Consider the following 21489-nt stretch of genomic DNA (forward strand, 5'->3'; position numbering starts at 1 on the left):
TGGTCTATGAGCACTTGTTCCTTATTTAACAGTATTCTGGCCTGTTTTGAATATAACCTTTGAATTTCATAGTGAGCAAGCACTGGAGAACAACATTGTTACTAGCTGCTGTATATAAAAGCCAAATACCACTAAGCTAAACCAGTTAAATATTATGAAAAGAGCAGTTTTTGTAGAATTTATATATTAAAGTATATACCTTATGCTATTTTTTTTCTTAATGAAGTGTTTATTTTTATATAAATAAATAAATTATTGAACATCTGTGGTGCTATTTCTTTTTTGGTTTAAAATGTTTCACCCATTTAGTATCTCTCATTCTAAATGCTAAATCGCATGCTAAATCATCTAAAAATTAAAAACAATTCAACCATAAGTTGTGAAAAAAAAGATTTATTTAAAATGCAAACTGTAAATACAAATAATTACTTGAAAATCCTTCTGATTCTCCCCAATATGGGGCGATGAAATACGTCAAATCACTTTAAGAAGAAAATTAAAATAATCTCCTCACCAAACACATTTACAACTTAACAACTTTACAACATAAACGGGAATTTGGGGCATTACATTTTTTTTTTTTTAAATGAATACATACCCAGTGTTTCCTCCCGCTTAAAATACAAAAAATCTCAAAACTAAAATCGAACATTTGGAGGAATAAATAATTTGTACAAAAGAGATTCAAAACCTTACTAATTATTCAAGTGGAGTCTATGGGTCAGTTATTTGATTCTGTACCAATTCAAACAACCACATTTAATTAGTAAAACCATAACATAAATTGTCATAAATGACATTTCAATTTGACAAAAGATTATTGGACCTTTTTGGCAACAGAGTCACGTTTCTGTCTATTTCAGACTACAACATTACACTGCTTTATAAATTATTTAAACATCTGGGTTAAGTTCAACCCTCAAACTGGGTGTTGTCTTCAAATAATCCATATTTCTGAGAAATTCACTAAAATTAAGTATTAATATGCACATGACAAAACAAATACAACAATATTGCACTTCCATACAGATCTCCTACACATCCCACAGTTCCAGCTGCTTTCCCTTTCCAGGTGGCTCGCTGAAACAGGAGTTTCTCGATGGGTGATTGCAGTTACTTCCCGTCTGATTCGGCCACTTCAGCACCATGATGTATGGAAGCATTTCTACACTGACTGTGGCACTCCATAAAACCAAAAAAAAAACCTCATAACTTCACATGCAAACACACACAAGCAGTTGATCACAAAGACACACATACGAAAAAGACAAAGCAAGAAGTATACAGGTGTATTTCAAACATTCAGTCCCTGGATGAATCCTGCCTGCTTTGGAAGACGTTTACTTTCAGTCTGAGAGTCAGTTAATTTTGCATTGACAAACGGACTTAGTGGAAATCTCCTTCCAAGCCCACAGTGGTTCTCGGTTCACCCACAGAAATTTGGAGGGATGACCCTTCCTCTCTTTGACCCAAGAGTCTGTTAGCGTAATGGCAAAGCACAGCTTTGCTTCAAGGCATCGGTGAGGTTTCACAGACTCATCGCAGATCCAGTTGAGTCCCAGATGACTTTTAAGGCAATGTTGTCACTTGTTACTACTACAATAACAGGACACAAATGCTTGAAATTCAGTAGGGAAGAACGATCGCTTCCGCGAAGGATCCTGACAATGTTTTCCGCAGAAATAAGTCACTCAATCCTTTCCGCAGCATCACCTGAGAATGAAACCAACCCTGGCTTGCTTTCTTCGAAAGGTACAAAGCAAAAACATCTCATTTGAAGTGAAAACCCATTCTATTTGAAACCACAAAACAAAAAAACATTTAAAACATCTTCATGAAAAGAAAAAGGACAGCAGGAAAGTGGAGATGAGGGTCCACGGTGAGGTATCCAACTACCTCATTCTCACTCTCAAAGCACAATAAATGAGCAAAACCTGTTTCAATATCTTTGGTTAGTTGTGAAATACTGCATAGATGATTTTGTTTTGGTGTAAACGTACACGCTAAAAATGTAAAATGCAATACTGCAGATGCCGTTTAACCATCCGGAACACATGAGCAGCTACGGACTAAGAAGAAAAAACTAAATGAAATTGTTAAATTCAAACATAAAAAAAAATGTTACTCAATATTAGTGCAGATTGTGTTTGTAGATTTGCTGCCATTTTTTCTTTTGCAGGTTGCCAGGCAAGACAAGTGATCCTGAGCTTTGGTTAAGATCTGTTTGTGAGTGATAGGCTATAGGTGGTGGTTAAAAATACGATAACATAAAATAAACATTCATTTGGCTTTAAGTCCTCAGGGTCTCGTGATCTAGTGCAGTACGGTGGAGATCCAGTGATCTTTCCTTCGTATTCCTCTACTGCAGTCTACTGTAGTCTTTGTTTGTTTTTGTTGTTTTTTAAACCGCAAGTAACTTCTCTTTGGATGGCCTCTGGTTAAGAACATTCTCCGGGACGTGCTCTCTGAATGCTCTTAGTTTAGTAGTTTAGGCCTCGGATGCAGCCTGAGGTTTGAGCTGGGCTTTTTCCATGGCCGTGCCGTACGGAGTTCTCTTGAAGAAGCCGAGCTACAGGAACCAAGAAGAGAAGGAGAGAAATTTACAACTGGTTACAAGATATTCCTATGGTGATAAAAAAAAGAAAATGGCAGACACTGACCTTGTAGAGGACGTAGATCAGCAGTGCGAGCAGTAGAAGACCGGCCAGAATAGCCAGAATGATGATCCACAGAGGAACAGCATACGTACTGTCTGGCTTATTCCATACCACAGGAGTGACCATCTACAGGTAACAGACAGAAGACGAAGATCAGTGGATGAATTAACTAATACAAACCAGCTAGATTATGTCTAGAAGTGACGAACATGAATTCGATTTGATAAGTAAGGTATGAAGCTTACCTTTTTAGCACCACTAGAAGTCACTTTTGGCAGAATGGCATATGGCATCTTTTCCACTTTGTAACTAGCAATGCACTCCAGAATAAGGTTTTTATAAGGATTCTGCAAATAAGGCATAAAAAATGTAAAGAATTTACATGTTAAACTGGCTGTGCATTAGAATGCGGCTGGTGGTTCTGAACTGAATAGGCTTTCTATGTAGCAATCTTCCATGCATCCAGATGAGGGCAGTATGGTTTCACTGAATCCCAGTGTTTCAGTTTGGATTTGCTGCTCACAAAACCCCTCTGACATTCCAATCCGCTGAGCTCTCAGAATTTCTCCTGATGTATTTTCAATGCACTTACTTATAAGCTTTGTATAGGCTAGAACTGCAGAAAGCATGTCAGGAGTATCTCAAAAGAGCTCCTGTTTGGAGATCTCATCTGACTCTCTTTAACATACTGTACAAGAACAGACATTTATAAACTCTGTTAGCTCACTTAGTAGTGACCAAGTCACACACAGCCATGCTTTTTTATATTTAATCAGTGTAATCATGGGACAGACAGTTCAGCAAGCTTTGTTTTGTTTTTTTTTAGTCTTTGGAGTCTGAATTTTGGCTGTATGAAAGCTTGTACAAGCCACGCTTTGCATTTATTGCAGTACTATTAATAATCTAGAGACGACAGCTTTGGACTGCCTGCACCAAGGTTTTCCGCTCACCTCCATGAATGTTTCTGCCCAGATTCGTGAGCGAACATGTAGTATGGCACTAGTCCCTCTCTCCAGCAGGCCAACGTTACACTTCAGAGTCCAGCAATCCACACTGGAGCAAGACTAAAACATCAACAAAAAAAGAAAGAAAATAGAGAGAGTTAATAATGATCAGTTTATAGAATTAACCTAATGAAATTTACAGAAGTATTTCATCACACTGCATGTTAGCACCTGCCATAACTCATTACAAACCCTTCATAACAGCAGTCATTTAAATAAATAACACTGAAATGTAACAACTCTTTACCATGTGAATTAAACTTCCAGGCAGAAATAAATAAAATCACAATAAAAGCATGCCTGCCTGTCATGTGGGACACAAGCGTTAATTAAAAACCTCAAAATAATTATGAATGCGAGCCATGAGACAGATATTCACGTCACGAGCCAATGGCGAAGACAAAAGACCTAGTGTTAATGTCTTGTGCATCAACTGCTTTAAATTATTGAGAATTCACTGGTAGAGTCACAGGACTGTAAAATCTTGCCTACAGTTGCCTAAAGCCAGATTCCGACCATCTGACACAATAACATTTAGCTCTGGTACATTACCACATTCGTCATCAGATCCCCGTACATTCATTTCATTAGGAGTATGAGGAAACAAATTTCCATATAGTGCTACATGGAATTTATTATGATAACATTCTTTTATGCATTTTAAAAATTACATGTCAGAATAAGTATGCCGTTTCAAATCTTTACATAAAAAATGTGTTACGTCGAATGACAATGGAACATTTCACCCATACTGTCATGCTATTTTCACAAAAGTTATTAAATACAATAAAGCAGACATTACTTTAACTTGGGTTTTTGTTTTCTAATCAATTGAATTTGATACGGACACAAAGTCTAATTTAATGTAAATACTCATTAAACATTATGTGCTCATTTAATATTACTGAATGATATCAGAATGTTTAAAACAAGAAAACTATTTGCCAATAATATAATATAATATAATAGAAGCAAACTTCGTCAAGTTTGCTTCAATAAATTTTTATCTTGTAGTATACGAAGTCATGTCAACAAAGACTCCTGTTTTCCCTCATAAAAATAAGCACCTGGTAGCAGGCCAAAGAAATAAATTGGCCTCTAGGAACACGTCATCAAGCAAGAGATGATAAATGTGGGCGACTGAACATAACTGGTGACAAAGCCCTCTTTTATTTGGTCAGGTACAGAGCAACAGCTGGACGACACAATCAGCAGACCCATCACTTTGGAGAGTAATGAGGTCATTCATGTTCTATCACATGGCAATGCTCATATGCAAGGACACAAAAACACACACATACATCTAAACCAACCAAGCAAAACATCTTTAATGGCAGCCAATCAGTCACAGCAGATCTTTGACCCTGTATGACTTGATCTTCTGAGTTACTACAGTAGTGAACGAAAGGTCTTATGCCACCTGAGGTTCTGAGAATGCTCAGTTAGATGAAACCTAGTGAGCAGCCTACCTAAACCGCTTTTAAGGCATCATCAGCAGGCAAGGCATTCTGGATGCAAAGCCTGTTCCAAAAGGTACAAATCATAATTGTTCAGTTTTGGACAAATTCAAAGGAAACATCGTGTGTGTCCTTCAAGGTGAATGTAATCCCAGAATGCATTTATGTCATAATTTTACCACCATTTTGGATTACAAATTGATTGAATTCAACTTTTTCCTTCACCCTGAGTAACTTTGCATTCATTCTGAAACTTCTTCGTTCCCACAAGAAGCTTTGTTTGCTCATTAAAGCCAGTTTTTGAAACAGAATTGAAAACTTTCTTGGAAGATCACTTTCACCTTCTTGTGAGTGAAAGCAAAAGCATTGAAATTGAATTTTCCCTTTTTATATTGACCATTTTAACCAATATATGTGTGGGCTAGGTATGGTTTTGCACATTAGAGTTTCCCCTTAGCTGTAAAGGCCAATTTAAACCAAACTAGTCTGGTTTGCTGGTCTTAGCTGCTTTAAGACGGTCTCTCAGCACGGCCGAGTTGGTGTTAGCAGCCTGATCATCTGACAAGTGTCCAAAACCACCCTAAAAGCAGCCAACAGACCAGCCTGATGACCAGCTAAGAACCAGTTTATGCTAGTTTAAGATGTTTTTAGCAGGGTTTTTCACTTAGCAACATGGTAACCTTAAAACTGTATTGCAATCAGCTAATTGGGTATTTAAGATGCTGCCTAAATCACTCACTTGTGAGGTTTTATTTCATTTGTCCATATTTAGACAGCTCATTAATTCTCAGAACAGAGTGAGTGTTTAGCTCACTTTCTTTGTGCATTGTGACTTTCTCTCTTTAGTTTAAAGTAATCTCACCAGATTGGTCAGCTGAGACAGCTCGCCCTTGTGCGTTTCCTTCTTCTCAATGTGGTGTTTGTGCGTCGCATCTCGTAAAGGAGGCTGCTCGGTAGAAGACTGCTGGAGCTACAGAGAGAGAGAAGAAAAGGGAACAGAACATGAAGTGGAAACTCACAGCCCTTTTGGACATTGTGGACTCTTACATCACAGTTCAGTCTGTACTGACGCCCTCTGACTCAACACAGACATTCAGCCGTGAGCTCAATGGGAAGGATACATCATGTGGGACACAAGGGGAATTTTGCAACAAATGTCCGAATTTTACGCAACTTCTCCGTTGTCCAGAGCCATACACTCTTTGAAACCAAGAAACGCCCTAAACGGCATGAAAAACTGAACAAACAACCACCTGGGGAAGAAATTCTGCACAATCCCAGATGTAACAGCAGTTTTGTGTTACGAATCATCCAGATTTGGTGAGGGGCCCAAAAGAGAGAGACAGAGGTACACAAACCACTCTAACTTATAGAATAATCATTAGATTTTATAAGATTCGTTATTCTATTACAACACATGACCCACACTTTTTTCATATCATTTGTATAACCCCAGAGTGAGAAAGATGCTATAGAAGGGTCTTTCAAAAAGAGCTCTGATTGAGCTGATGGCTGTGTTTACATAGATAGCAATGGGACGTGAAGCATGAAGGGAAGCAGAGTGAGATGAGAGGATCAAAGGCTGGTTTGGGGCATCTGGGTGGGGCTGTATGAGTGACAGGGTGGGCTCTAAAAATGACATATTAGGTAATATGGATGGATTGGTGGTGTGTGCATGTGTTGGACACATGTATGTGACTGTATGGGACAAACTGGGTGTAACTGACAGCGCATGTCCCTTAAGTTTAAATTTAGCTCGTCATCAACAAGCTCTGCTGCTTTTAATGATGCCCATGTTGTTCTGATGAACATCTGTTCTCTCCTCACATTACTGCGTGACTCTCCCATCTCTAATGTCTTAACAGCAGAAATTACTATAGTTTCACATCCCTATAAGAATACATTTCAAACAACCTATCAAAAATATGTCCGGGTAATTTTTCAGCTATATATGTTTTTATTGAACAGAACTAAGCAGATTTTAATTCAATCCAGGCTTTTTAAATAAAGTTATTTTCATTACAACTAGGCACATTTCCTCTTCGAAATTGTCATTATTATAATGTGCTCGGACATTTTTATGTAATTGTCATTATTCTCAATTATATATATATATTCAAAAAATATTGGGAATGGTATATATATATATATATATATATATATATATATATATATATATATATATTTAATATGTAATAATATTTTTTACAGTTTAATACAGTTACTTTATTTGAATTAATATTAGCACAAAAAATACTACCATGGAATATAAATACTTACAAAATAAGATATTATTAATTTAAATATTATGTTATTTATATGGTAATATACATTATATCAAATTAAAGTCTTTTTTCTTCATTATGGGTGGAATATGACCCAGGCAGGTTCTTTAAAAGAAGACAGATCAAAGTTGTGAACATAATGACAGAAAGCACCCACGTCTTAATTATTTTGTCAGTTTGTACCCTGATTAAATCTCTGCCCTGCAGCTAACCCACAGCTTCTTACCCTGAGGTTCAAAGGGTTGACTATGTTGTGGGTGGTGCAGTTAACAGGGCCCTCCGTCGTGACCTCCACCGGGTAAATGAACCTGCTGCTTTGAAGCATCATGGGGCATTTGAGCTGCAGTAGAGTGTGACTGATGCGGCTCGGCCCGTTGTTCACCAACTGAGAAAGAGAAACGGACAGAGAAAGACAGATATGAGTCAAGTGTATGTTATGTCATAATCCTCTCAACCACTTCAGTTTAAAAACAAGGTTGCCGCTTTGTCATTTTCACGATGACATAATATGCCATCACAACCAAAAGATGAAGTTGTGCTGCTAAAGGTGTTTCGGTACTTTCTGGTCATCATAAAAGTATTGCTTGATGCCTTGTGCTTTTTCAGGACCTCTGTGTAACTTTTGGAGATTCTCCATGACAACCTCTCCATGTGCAAGTTTAGTGTGACTCATCAGCAAAACCATAACAGAAAGTATGTGTCATATAAAGAAACCAAACTGCAAGCAGCAATTAGCTTAACTGATTGATGGACTTAGTGACTTCTGTGTTCATTTCATAACATAAAATTACATTTAAATAAAAAAAAGATCTCTGATTGTACAATTACAAATTGCATACAAACACGTTTTCAGTGAAGAAACAACTTTTGACCTTCTATGGTGTTGCATTGACAGTCTATTTTATTTTTGCTTGTAAAAAGTTTAAATAAGAATTAATTAATACATTTTTAACAAGCAGTTCATGAAAACGTCTTTAGCTGAAAAAAAAAGCAGGCAGGGTATTTAAAACAATGCAAACTTTAACTGCTAGTTGCTAGGCAAAACCAAACATCCCATAATCACACCACAGGAATAGATAGGTTTTACTATGGATTCCTATCAATGACAGTCCTCTCTGACTTCAAGTCCAACTGAACAACTCAAAACAAGGTCTTTACCTCGTAAGTGTGCTGGACGGAGGGTCCGACATCCTGTTCAACCATCACATTCTTGGTCAACTTCCAGTTCGGAGGAGGAAAGAAGACCTTGTCTGGTCGGGAGACACTGTAATATGAGAGATAAAGAAAGACAGGGAAATGAAAAAGTGAAGGAACAGGGAGAGCTTCCAAGTGAGAGTTCCAGAAGAGCTGTGGTCTTGTGAAGTGCTTATAAATGGGTTCTGCATCTGAACTCACCCCTGTAGAATAACATCTGACCGGACCACCACCTCCAATTTGTAGGGAACCACTTCACTCTGGGAGTTATTCTCATTCTTACTGCAGATGGAGAGATGGAGAGCTTATTAAAGAGCATACTAAAGCCTCTTCAAGGGCATGTGCACATAACCTAACCATATATTTAAGATGCATAAAATATCAGGGATCATAATAGTCTTATAATTAAAAATTCATGTGATGGCCAATATGAAATACATATTTAAATAAATAAATTTATTAAAGGCAATCAAATAAAAAAAGTTTATTTCTTTATATAAGATTTCCTTTTTATATATTTCTTATTTGTAAATAAGAAAAAAAATCCCAATTCAAATAATGACATGTTTTCTATGCAAAAGTACTAAACAGTTATTAATGTTTGCTACATATAGTTTAATTGTCTATAGATAGTGTGAATGTTTATTTTATTTTTAAAAGAAAAAAAAAAACACATTACAGCTGTGTGCATTGGTTTCACGTTTCGTACCTACGTATCTGTAGGTCAAACTGCACAAATTTGTGTGTGTCCTTGAGACGTGGTACTGTGAATCGCAGTCCAGCCCATACCTGAAAATAAAACAAAATAAATTATTTACAATAAATCCAAACTCACTTCCTAGAAATACATATACTTGCATATTTCATTCATTAAAACACCCCCAAAATGACAGAAATACAAGCAATTTCTCATAAAGGAGCCAACAATATTAGTAATACCACAATACTGAATTTCAGCTTTCCGTTAATTACACCAAAGAACTCTACAACACACAAATCCCCCATAATGCACTGCCATAGCAACAGAATGGAAGTCAAAATTGGTGGAATGTTCCTTTCCTGTATTCCATCCAAAAAACATGAGTGGAAACACTTAAATGTATCTCTCATTCATCTCAGTGATGTCATGTTAAGGTGCACTGTCAAAAGCCCTCCACTCAGTAAATGCCCTAAAATGCTAAAGTCCCCTACCCAACTCAAGGCTGCATGGGAGCTCCAGTCTCCCTTTTATATTTGTGGTTTTATGCTTACAGTGCATTCACACAAACTCTAGCAATAAGACCCCATATGAACAGCTTTCAATTTCCCTAAACTCAGTGTGTGAGAATTTGGGTGTGGGTGTCCATACCCGTGTGCGTGGGGGTGGGTGTGACTTCCTGAATTTCTCATTGCATGAGATACAATTACAAATACAGGCCAGTTGTTACGAGGAACCTCTTTGGTGGTCCTGGAATCCAAAAATAATTAGCTAAAATAGCACTATTAATAAAATTGCTGAATAAAACTAATGAGAACAGCGTTACATCAACTAAAAAAAGGAACGGGGTCTATAAGGACATAGACAGGTAACAGTTTGAACAGGCACCCAATTATACTCCATCTCTGCAGACACATTAAAAAGCCATTAAAAAGGTCCCTACACCTCCACACAGTGGCATTTTGGAGAGGGGAACTCCACTCTCTAAAGGGGTACAGCCAAAATGACTATCACTTCCTGCATCACTGGTGGGGACTTCCTGCTTGTCCAAACATGATCCAAAACAGCTCTCAACAAACCCCCCAGACAAACTAAATTTTTTCCAGGTGTTTGTGAATACTGGAAAAGGATAACTGGATAAAATAATTTTTTTATAAAGACTGCACACACAAAAAGCAATTTCTAGTCCCTTTAAAATGTAAGAGTTGAGCAAAACTATAACTACATATATGATAACAGTAGATCAATAGATCGGCAGATAGAAATTCACTATAGAAATGTACATTCCATGAGATTCTACTCATTTCGTTTCCTCTTCAAATCAGTTTTTTAATAGTGGTCGATCGATATTTGTTTTTTTGACAGCTGATGCCGATACCGATATCTTCGAAACCAAGGGGGCTGATAGCCGATATAAAGCCGATATAATTTTGTGTTGTATTTATTATTATTATTATTAATATTTACGAAATTTTAAATAATTTTACAATGGTTTAAAAAATAAATAAACTTTAGATAAAGTATTTTTCCCAAATAAATAAATATTTCATTAAAAAGTTACTACCGTTACAAACACAGCACTCAAATAAAGACAAGGTAACACTCATTTTACATACAGCACACAGTGAAAATGAAATGAATATGGCAGTGGGCAAATGTATAAAGCGCAGCATAATTTGAAATCACGAGTTTAAAGTTTAAAGCATTCAATTCACACAGACTGACCATCACGCAGAGAACACGTGATCATGCTGGATAAAAATGCACACCACAAGATTTGTGAAAATAAATATTCATTAGTCATTCAAAGATTTGTTTAAATTATATAAATGCGTATATGCTTATTGCCGACGGCAAAAAGAAAGTAAAATGATGTAAAATAATGCCTTTCTATTACTAATAATATAAAAGCAATCATTATAATACTTTCTGTATACATGAATTCCTTTGTTTAACCATTGTATTTATTTAGACATATCTGAATTAGATAGAACTTCTAACAAAGACAGTAAACAAGAGGAATGTGAGCTGTGTGCTCAGTCGCTGCTGCTCTCAACGCCGTCAAAATAAAAATCCAACCTCAAACACATCAACCAAAGCAGAAAAACTTATCAGCCGATGCTGATATTTGAAAAATGTCAAATATCGGCAGATATATCGGCCTTGGCAATATATCGGTCGACAACAATTTTTTTTTAAAGATAGAAAATGCTAGAAAAGCATTAACTATTAAGCATTAAGATTCAACTGCACTTGATAAAAGTGTGTGTGGAGGTGCTTACGCTGGTGCCTGATTTCATGGGGTTGCCCAGGTCACAGCTGAGATAGCGGGTCTGATTTTCCATCTCATAACTGCAGGTCAGTTGAGCCAGACTCTGTCCAGAGAAACAGATAAAAAGACCAGTAAACATCGGGAAAACACACACACAGAATGATAACTCATACCCCTGACTCATGTCTATACCTGCTCAGACCAGTTGTTGTACTTTTGCTGAATGCTACATTTTTTATCTATAGTAAATTATCCTTACACAGCCTTACGGTAATAATAATTGATTTCTACATTGTCATTGTTCTTAAGCAAAAATATTTGAATTTATTACGACATTAATTTGAAGCAAAACTATTATTCTAATTGTTCGTAGTAATACAAATATTTTGTAAAATTTTATATAATTTAAACAGAAATTTATATTTTTTTTCTTTAAAATTTCCATGGACCCCAAAACCACTACATTCAAATGCCAAACACTGACAAGTTTTGCCTCACTACAGAATTTCTCATCACATGTCTTCATAAAAAAAAAAAAAATCTTCTCGAGTATCAAAGTAACAGAATGAATGTCTTTCTCAGCTGAGTTAATAGTGTAATGGGCAGCACCTGGAGGTAGGGTCTCCATATCTCACCTCGTTATTGCGGGCTATTCCACTGTAGTCTGCCTCTGGTGGCAAGACCACATACAGTTCGGCTTCATACGCTCCACCTCCATCGTTCTTTGCGTTGAAAGTCAGTGTCAGAGAGTTGTCATCACCAATGTACACTTCCTTCCTGTCCCTGCCGAACAAAAAAGGGAACAAAACATAAAACTCTTCCATTGGTGGCTAATTTACTTTCTACAGGGTCAAGAGCAAATATACAAATTGTACTTTCAGACACAAACAATGTTTAAGTCAATGCATTAACAAACACCACTAACTGGTCATTTAAAACCTGTGTAGTAGTTTTATACTAGCTCTAAAGTATTGAGCACACAGGACAATGACCTAGCAGTAATATGTCACTCAGATCTTTGCAACAGGAAGCCCCTTCCTCCTGCATTGTGCAAACATTTCCTATTAAAAACCCCTAATTTCCTTTGTAGCTATAAAGTTTAACATGCAATGACAAAGACTGTGAAACATTACGCAAGGTTCACTTTTTTCTATTCCTTAATGTTCCCTTCCCACTTTCTTTTCTCTCTACATCTCAGACACAATGATAAATTCCATGCGAGGGCCACACAGATGCTTCCAATTAACGCCTGGCCTCGTAAAGCCATGCTGGGGAAGCGGCATGCACAGAATTCAAACGCTGGCACTCGGCTGGTGGGGAACTCAAACCTATGTGGAAGCCAGTGCTTGCTGCACATTCATGATGGCACATATGAGGTTTGGGTTCATGTCGCAGGGAGGTCATGATTTGCATTCAATGGCTACTCAAAATAAATCCCATGATCTTTACAACCAATCAACACTGGTAAGTTCTAATAATCACTTGGAAATTATTTAGTATAAAAGTACATTTGACTGAAACCTGGACCTAGGAAGCAGATGCTGAAAGCTGTACTAAAGAATAGCCATGTTGTCCAAGGCGTCCCTGTAAAGTTGTCTAGATGTATTCTCAAATTCTCTCCTATAGAATAACCCCTCGAGTGAGTTTCCAAGACATACTATTCCCTCTGTTGTTGGATGGCGATAATTAAGACTCTGTGGAGCTAATTAATGCCCTCCACAGTTTAATAAATATGTGGCCTAAGACAAACGCAACAAATCTGTAAGGTTTTTGGTAAGGCATATTTTTTGCAGTCGAAGAATAATAACTGAAAAACAAGTCTGTGTATAAAAGAAAGAGAAAATACTCACAGATTTTACAAATCAACTGCAGGGAATTGCAGTTGTAATTGCAGGGAAAAGGGGGCCACAGTTTTCCAACCCCCAAATTTTCCAAAATTATCTGCTTCATCAATGCAGTTTTTTTTTCCACAAGCCAAGTCTGCCAATCCCAGCACCTGTTGTATAGCCCTCCTTCCTGTTTTTTTCCTGTGTATCTATGCATGTGTGTGTGTGCCACTAATCTCACCTGGGAACAATCTTTTTCAGACTTTGTAAAAGCTGTATATTAATCCAAATATCTCATCTAAACAGTAGCAGAAATAGCCATTACTTATTTTTCATGCCTATAATAGTTTTACTTAATACATAAATTTGCTGCAAATTTTGCAACAAGCACACTAAACCCCAGGCTTTTATTTCTTTTTTGCATTCCTTGCCAATCATCTTACCCTTGCACAGAGAGTTTCAGGTCAGGGACGCAGATGTTGTCCTCTCCGCAGTCCAATAAAATCTGGGCCTAGAACACAAGCCAGAAAACATTAAGGTAAATTATGAGATTATGATTACATAAAGGTAATTTTTCCCACATCTATAAATTTATTTCATAATACTTTAAAAATGCAATGCCTGACAATAATGTTTTTATAAACTGTTGAGAGGCTTAAATGTATGAAAAGAAAAGCATTAGAAATTTGGCATGATCTATAACAATAAATGTTATTTCTTTTTGAAAAAATAATAATAATAATAATTCAGCATAAAATAAATCAATGATAATATTGTTTGAGAAATTAAATGTATAAACAAACAAACAAAAAGGGTAAAAACACAATAAGTTAGCCATTCATTTAAGAGTAATGTGATCTAAAAAAAAAATAAAAACTGTCAGATTCTCTTTTCTTTTTTTTATCATATGATTGATACCACCTAAGGTGTCATTGCCCTGATAAGCATACATTTAGACACACTTCCCAGAACCAGCATCTCAACTAAACATCTCTAGGCACTTCACACAGAAAAAAAATCCAATAAACCTTTACATACTTACAAATTCCTATGAAATTTCAACCCTACTTAAACTATGAAACTATTTACAAACTCCAATGAAACAGCTTTTTTCAAAAATCCAAGCAAAGCACTCGTAAGATATTTGTAAATAACAAACATTATAAACAGTGCATTCAGTTATGTCAGGTATTAGTGCATGACCATGATATAGTGAGAGATTATTGACGCCTAATACACCATCGTACAAAATGAATATAAACGTTACCATTTACACAGGTTAAGATCTCTCAGCTTACAAAATGCAACGTTTTAGATTAGTAAACTGCTGAATTAAATCTGGTTTGAAGAGCAGATGTGTACAGGCTTCAAAAAACATACAGAGCTCACTTGAAGGGATAAAGAGCTTTGGTTGTACCCATAAGGCTGTTCTATCTGCCACAAACATGAACCGCATGCTAACTGCACTCAACACCACCCCTCTCTCACCACATATATACAAATATATATACAAATATATATATATATATACATACATACACACACACACATGCAGACATACATACATACATACATACATACACCATAAAGCACACTCAATGAGAGAGAATCTTTATACAATTTGTGAAAGACTTTTAAACATAAAGAAATGGGGAAGTGGTGCCGCGGTTAATTGCTACAACACTGTATTTCCAACATGTGCGAGAATGATGCAACATGATGATAAGAAAATAGAATAGGGAGATTAGAAAAAGCAAAGTGTCTTCCCTGTAATCAGCAGTTGTTGAGCTCTAACTACAACCGATGAGGGCAGCCAGCCCTTTCCATAGATCTGTATCGGGCTGCTCCAAACCTCCTGAAGAGGGTTGTTTGGGATCACTGGAGCAACCAAACAATTAGAAGCCCAAGCAGAGATCACAGAGAAGGTCACATGTGCATATGACCAAACTGATCCACAGCTTAAACCCCCATAAAGTGTTTACAGATTTGTAAAGGTCTGAAAACAGCATGATTGAGTCAACAAATTGGAGGACGTCAGGCAGGATCACTCCAAACATTTATAAAAGGAGCTCCAAAACATCTCAATCTATAGACGAAATAAATACGGAGACTCACATAGTCCCTTGAAAATAAAGACCCCGTAAAAGCTTATTTTCCCCCACATTTATTATTTTATTCCACTTATTCTTAAAAAGGTCTTTGAAGTTTGACAAAATCTATTTTTTATTAGAATATAATTAAAATAATAATACAATTATTTTTCATTATTGTTATAATTTGCTTTCAATATCATGTATATTTATGTAATGTCTGTACCTATATCAAATATATTGTGTATCACATAAAATATATTGTGTTGTAGTTATTGTTATTATTATGATGATATTGATGACTTACTCAAACACTTATTTATATAATATTTATAGGATAGTATATAATTACATTTACATTTTTACTTAATTATTAATTATAAATGATTTTTAAATTAGACATTTAAAAACAATTAGACTTTTAAATTATTTTCCCTTCCTTTATAAAGAACACTCTCATTTATCATGAATAAAAGGGCTTCCAGTTAGTTTTTTGGCTTGAATAAGTGAAAGTTTAGAAGATCGTTCCATCTACAATATTTCCAAGATCTCGGTTCAGAATGATTTTTCATATGGTCAGTGTGGCCCATGTGTTCAGCACGGTCTCAATAACTACTGAGAGAAAGCTACCACCCAAAAACTTAAAGCTTAACAGACGTCATAAGGCCTGTGAGAACCTGCCCAGAAAAAAAACTGAAATCTATTTACCCTCTATACCCACAAACACCTCTACAGGGGAGCTTCCATAAAGCCCAGAAAGCTACTCCTGGTGGGACAGTGAAAAGTTATCTGCCGTACACACTACACATTTCCTTCATCTCTCAAATAAGAACACCCCAGATGTATGTTTTGAAAATCTTTTCATAAAGCAGCAGAAGAACCTACCGCCCCTTACAAAACCTCAGTTTGTTTAAATAAAGCATTGTGGGATATCTGCAGCATTAGATGTATGTACTTTCTGTTCGATGAGCTCTGCTGTTTGGTAGTTGAGGATGGGCCGCAGACCGTATCTGTCTGCCGCGGCTTGAGGGTTCAGGCTGAAGTTGAGCGCAATGAAGATAGGTGACAGCTTATCCCTGAAGTCCTTCTCATTCTACACTCCAACAGAGAAAAAAAACAGAGCGGGAGTTTGTGAGAAAGGTCAGAAAGCAGGACGAAATTATATTCTTATTCCGTTGCTGCATTTTTGGCATCTATTGCGACACTTATCTTAACTTTTAACACTTACTAAGAAATGGAAAATTAACTTTTTTTTTTTACAATTTTTCCACTCAATGTTTCCATTGGTTAGCCCTACATACTCTTAACTCTCATTGCCTCACAATCCCCTTGCTCATAAAACGCACAATGAACAATGAATATCTTCTGAATGCCACATTAAGACATAACATTACACCATTTCATATCCAACTTTTATACACTGTATATACTATTTAGCAGAGGTGGGACCAAGCAATTGTTTTGCAAGTCACATGAAAGCCCTAATTCTTTGCATTGTAGTCCAAAGTAGAGTCATTATTGTCAACGTCGAGTTGCAAGTCATCAGATATGAAATTCAATCCAAGTCATACGACTCAAATCCACAACCCTGCTATTGAGTGCACCATTAATGTCCCGCTTTACAAAGTTTTGTAGGTAAACTGGGGTCAAACTCACCCGCAAGTAGATCTTGGTGTCACTGCAGACTCTGGCTCCATTTGGCACAGTCAGAGTCCTCAGCAGAGAGGGAAGGTGGGTTTCTAAAAACAGAGCTCTTCGTACGGCCGCTTTCTGCTGCTGCTTCAGACGGTCCAGCTGAACTTCAACGTTAAACTCTACAACACACACACCCATTATAAGATATATTTAGCAATTTTTCAGACACAATGCCTTTAGTTGGCTCTGGCATACAAGTTCAAGACGAAGCCAAGCTGACACAGCACTAAATCTCAAAGCCTATTGGGCAGATCAGAACTTCATGCTTTGGCAACAGTGAAGACTTCTTCCAAACATTGCGTTTTTATTATTATCAAACAGCTACAGAGAATGACTATAAAAAAGCCATGATGCTTTTGATGAAAAGGCATGCTGTTCAGATGCATGTTGTGCTCCTGTGCTCAGTTATCTGAGCCTGTGCAGTAGGTGTTTTTCTTTGCACATAGTCTAGTGCATGTGGTGATATCATTAGCCCGGGGGGAATAGAGGGAACTCATTACTGAATAAATACATTGTGAGGGTTATGTATGGACAAAGAAAGGCTTATGGATGGATGGGGAAACATGAAGGCTCTGTTAGATGCCAAAAAAAACTTTTATTTTAGGTTGTGAGGGAAATTAATTAAAAATAAGTCCAAGAATAACTGTTCGCCACATTGCGCGGTAGTTGTAGGTAATTGTTATGGCATGACTAGTGTTGGGTGGTTGCTTATTTAAAAAAGATAACTATTTTAGATGACTTTGGATCAATAAGTGGGTAAAGAAGAGCTGATGTGGCTCACCAAGATGATTTGGTAGGTGCTTCCCATTGGCTGAGAGGCAAAAGCTTAGGTTGACACTGTAAGAAGCAGAGCAGACAAATGATGAGAGATGAAGTGGATTCATTACAATGACACATTAAAAACACATTGGTTGCATCTCTTTGGCTATGAAATATTTGCTATTATTGTTTCCTCAGGCTATAACGCTTGACAGCTTGAAGGAAGGATGACTCCAGTATAATGGATCACACAACACAGTTATGGATTGTCTGTGCTGGAAACTGATGTAATGTTCACTACTGTTCAAAAGTTTCTGAAAGACGTCTCTTCCGTTCACCAAGGCTACCATTTCTTTGATTGAAAATGTAGTAAAAATAGCAATATAATGGAATCTTATTCCATAATGAGGTGAAAAGTTTCCAAAAAAAAAGAAACCTATGAAAAAGGAACAAAAGAAAAGGAAGTATTCAAAACATATACAGACAAGATACAGAAGGGGAAGAGTGAATAAAATAAAAATCTAAATCCTGGCTACTTTGACCTGTGCAATAAACAGTGTGTTTTCATGTGTGTGTGTGTGTGTGTATGTGAGCTCACATGCATGTGCAGCTCAGTGCATCCTGATGTTTCCCAGCTGTGTTCCACCACTAAACAATATCTCATTCAAAGCCACTGCTAAACCCCCCCCCCCTCTCCCCCTCTCCCCCTCTCTCTCTCTCTCTCTCTCTCTCTCTCTCTCTCTCTCTCTCACTCTCTAATTTCTTGCAAAAGCTTCTGTGTCTAGGCAACAACTTGTAATCAACACATGCGTATACAAACTTTCACTGTTAAAAAAAAAAAAAAAAAAGAGCGAGAGAGAACAGTCGGGGACACAGACATTCAACGTCAAAGAGAGACCAGTCCAACGGAGTTTCCTTTCCCTCTACAGATGCATTTTTCAATAATGCACGTCATGGAGGTGGGAAAAGGTGCTTTTCACGCTTTTCACCACCTTCTTTGCTCACTCTCAACCAGCATAGCATGTCCAAACCATTGGAAAAAGCCTTCACTGACAGCATAACTACACCCTTTCATATGTCCAGCCTGACATACAAAGCCTGACTGTGGATGTAATGAATTAAGCTTAATTTACTAAATTAGATTTTTTTAATTCCTACGTAAGTGTACTTCAATGCCATTAAATGATGTTAAATGTGAAAGACCAGGATATTTTCTCATATTATTACATGTTTAGGATTTGGATAAAAAATCTCTATTTACTGCTTTGAACCAGGAATGCAATACATTCTGGCTGATACAAAATGGCAGACATACCAGGACACATGCAGGGTTTCGTTCCCACGGCTTATGGTGCAAACTTTCTCCTCAGGATTAATCATAGTTGGAGAGACAGTCAAGGTGGCACTAGTGTTCACAATAGGACGAGACCTGGAAATGACATAACATCCAAAAGTATTTAGTCTGCACTCAAATTTTTTTAAATAGCTTTATGATTAAAATTTATGTAAGATAAACTGGGATCGGTAAGATTAAAAAAAAAAAAAAAGTTGAATTCATTCTCTTATGCTCACTGAGGCTGCATTTAATAGATCAAAACAGTAATACTGTAAAACATTATTGCGATTTTAATTTATCTCCTGTTATGACTAAGCTGAATTTTCAGCAGCCATTACTCTAGTCTTCATGTCTGTGACTGACCTGTAAAGAACTGCAGTGTCTGCACCAAATGCCCCAACAATAAGATCTGCATGGGAAAAAAATGTGGTATCAGACTAGATTTCAACAGTAACAGCGGTGGTTTATGATAGCTAAAGAGACTAGGTTTTCTCACCTGGGTAGCCATTTTCATCCAGATCTTTGCCTCCACGAAGGGCGAAACCAAAGCTGGCAGGTAGAGCTGACCCTGGGGCAGAGGCCCATTGGCCAGCAATCACCTGAGAGGGCTTTTCCCTGAGTCCTCCAGCATGTCCGTTATAGATGAGCACCAGTCCTTGTTTGTTTTCCCCACCAAACGGACAACTGATGGCCACGTCTGTTAAGAGAATACTGTAGAATTAGAGGTGCAATGATATTAAAACTTTTTTTTACTTTCTTTCATGTTATAGGTGAAAACCGATAAACGGAAGATATTAAAAGTCTACATTATATTATTTTTAATGAATAAAAAATAAAACCTAAAACTGTTTCTTTGTCTGAATATGGCACTTATCACATGCTGTGTGGTATCGGCGTTTGGTATCGGAGCATTTTAATGAGTACGAGTACAGGAGCTCAGTATCGGGCCCGATACCGATAGCAGTATCAGTATCGGTGCATCCCTAGGTAAAATGTTGCCCTCGTTGTCTAGCGGTCGGGTTAGAACCAAGCCTGGGTCCGAACCCGGATCTTGGTCCGCCATTTGAAAACGCCTGTACTAAAAATTTAACTATGATTAAAAATAAAAACTGATTAAAAATATTAATAAAAAAAATAAAACAGTCTCTAAATGATACCAAAATAACACTAATCTAAAAGAATAAATAAGGGAAATGAACATGCACAATTAAATAAAGCCCGATATCTATCAAACAACCAAAACCAATAAAACAAATCCAATATCGACTGATAACTAATACAATTGTCTGAAAACTGACAGATAAACGCAAAAATCTAGGAAGATCTCTCACCATTGTATCCATCTTGGTTGAGGTCTCCGAGAGGGGTAATGGAGCTGCCAAACCTGCCGAACATCTGTGTGCCCGTGAGGTGAGGTAGCTGAGGTGTGAGATCCAAAGTTTTGTTCTGCATGTACACGTAGACCCGACCCAACTCCTCTAACCTCCCATCAGAGTCACGAACCATGAACATGGGAGCCCCAACTAGCAGGTCCGTCATCCTGAAGGTGATATGGACCACAAACTTAAACACATTCTTGTGGTACATTCTTGTCTGAGCCCTGGTTATGGTTACCTACCCGTCATTGTTTATGTCAGTAGCAGCTACCGCATAGCCATAGTAGGAACCCATCTGAAAAAAATTAGGAAAATTTAAAACTGTAATTGATCGGAATCACATGTAGATACAAGCTTCTCAGATTTACACTGTACATACAAACAGCATGCAGACTCTTATGAATGTCACATGGACAGTAACTTTACGCCTGAAGGCACTCATTGACATTTACTCTGTTTGGTTATGGTTTGAGTGCATGAAAAGAACTCTTTGATGATTCAGATGTGGCTCGCTCTCTAGCCCCCTGAGGTGGGCACACTCAAATGCTTTTTGATTGTATTTACTCAGCTGAGGCAATCAGAGCAGTAAAAGACCTCCAACAATTTCCACTTGCAAAACTCTGGCACTCGTCTAGGAAAATTGCCCGTAAGCTCTTGCCTCACATAATCTGTCCTTTACTACTTACCACTGAGCACTCCAACTTGGTTTAAAGAGACTTGTAAAGGAAATGATTTTTGCTTATGTCATCAGTATGCAAGTTTTAGAAGAATATCATGGTAATAATGACATAACTTTTGTTAAAATGTCACGTCCTAAAATAGCTGCAGCAAAATATATTAT

The 21489-nt window shown here is 37.1% G+C and overlaps 1 protein-coding gene across 1 annotated transcript in view; it reads right to left on the reverse strand.

Annotated features, from left to right (window-relative positions):
- Window positions 1-2402: 2402 nt before the first annotated feature.
- LOC132129439 (integrin alpha-5-like) overlaps window positions 2403-21489 on the reverse strand; it is a 49531-nt gene continuing 30444 nt past the window's right edge. The window contains exons 11-30 of the mRNA XM_059541040.1: window positions 20891-20943; window positions 20604-20812; window positions 19769-19969; window positions 19636-19681; window positions 19252-19365; window positions 17959-18014; window positions 17139-17296; window positions 16438-16575; window positions 13836-13903; window positions 12202-12349; window positions 11577-11669; window positions 9307-9386; window positions 8799-8879; window positions 8562-8667; window positions 7630-7788; window positions 5981-6088; window positions 3608-3721; window positions 2903-3004; window positions 2661-2783; window positions 2403-2569 (exon numbers count right to left, since the gene is read on the reverse strand). Of these exons, the coding sequence (XP_059397023.1) occupies window positions 2489-2569; window positions 2661-2783; window positions 2903-3004; window positions 3608-3721; window positions 5981-6088; window positions 7630-7788; window positions 8562-8667; window positions 8799-8879; window positions 9307-9386; window positions 11577-11669; window positions 12202-12349; window positions 13836-13903; window positions 16438-16575; window positions 17139-17296; window positions 17959-18014; window positions 19252-19365; window positions 19636-19681; window positions 19769-19969; window positions 20604-20812; window positions 20891-20943 (2238 nt within the window). The 3' untranslated portion in view covers window positions 2403-2488. The remainder of the gene's footprint in view (window positions 2570-2660; window positions 2784-2902; window positions 3005-3607; window positions 3722-5980; window positions 6089-7629; window positions 7789-8561; window positions 8668-8798; window positions 8880-9306; window positions 9387-11576; window positions 11670-12201; window positions 12350-13835; window positions 13904-16437; window positions 16576-17138; window positions 17297-17958; window positions 18015-19251; window positions 19366-19635; window positions 19682-19768; window positions 19970-20603; window positions 20813-20890; window positions 20944-21489) is intronic.

Source organism: Carassius carassius, chromosome 46 (assembly GCF_963082965.1).
Source record: "Carassius carassius chromosome 46, fCarCar2.1, whole genome shotgun sequence".
Taxonomy (NCBI): domain Eukaryota; kingdom Metazoa; phylum Chordata; class Actinopteri; order Cypriniformes; family Cyprinidae; genus Carassius; species Carassius carassius.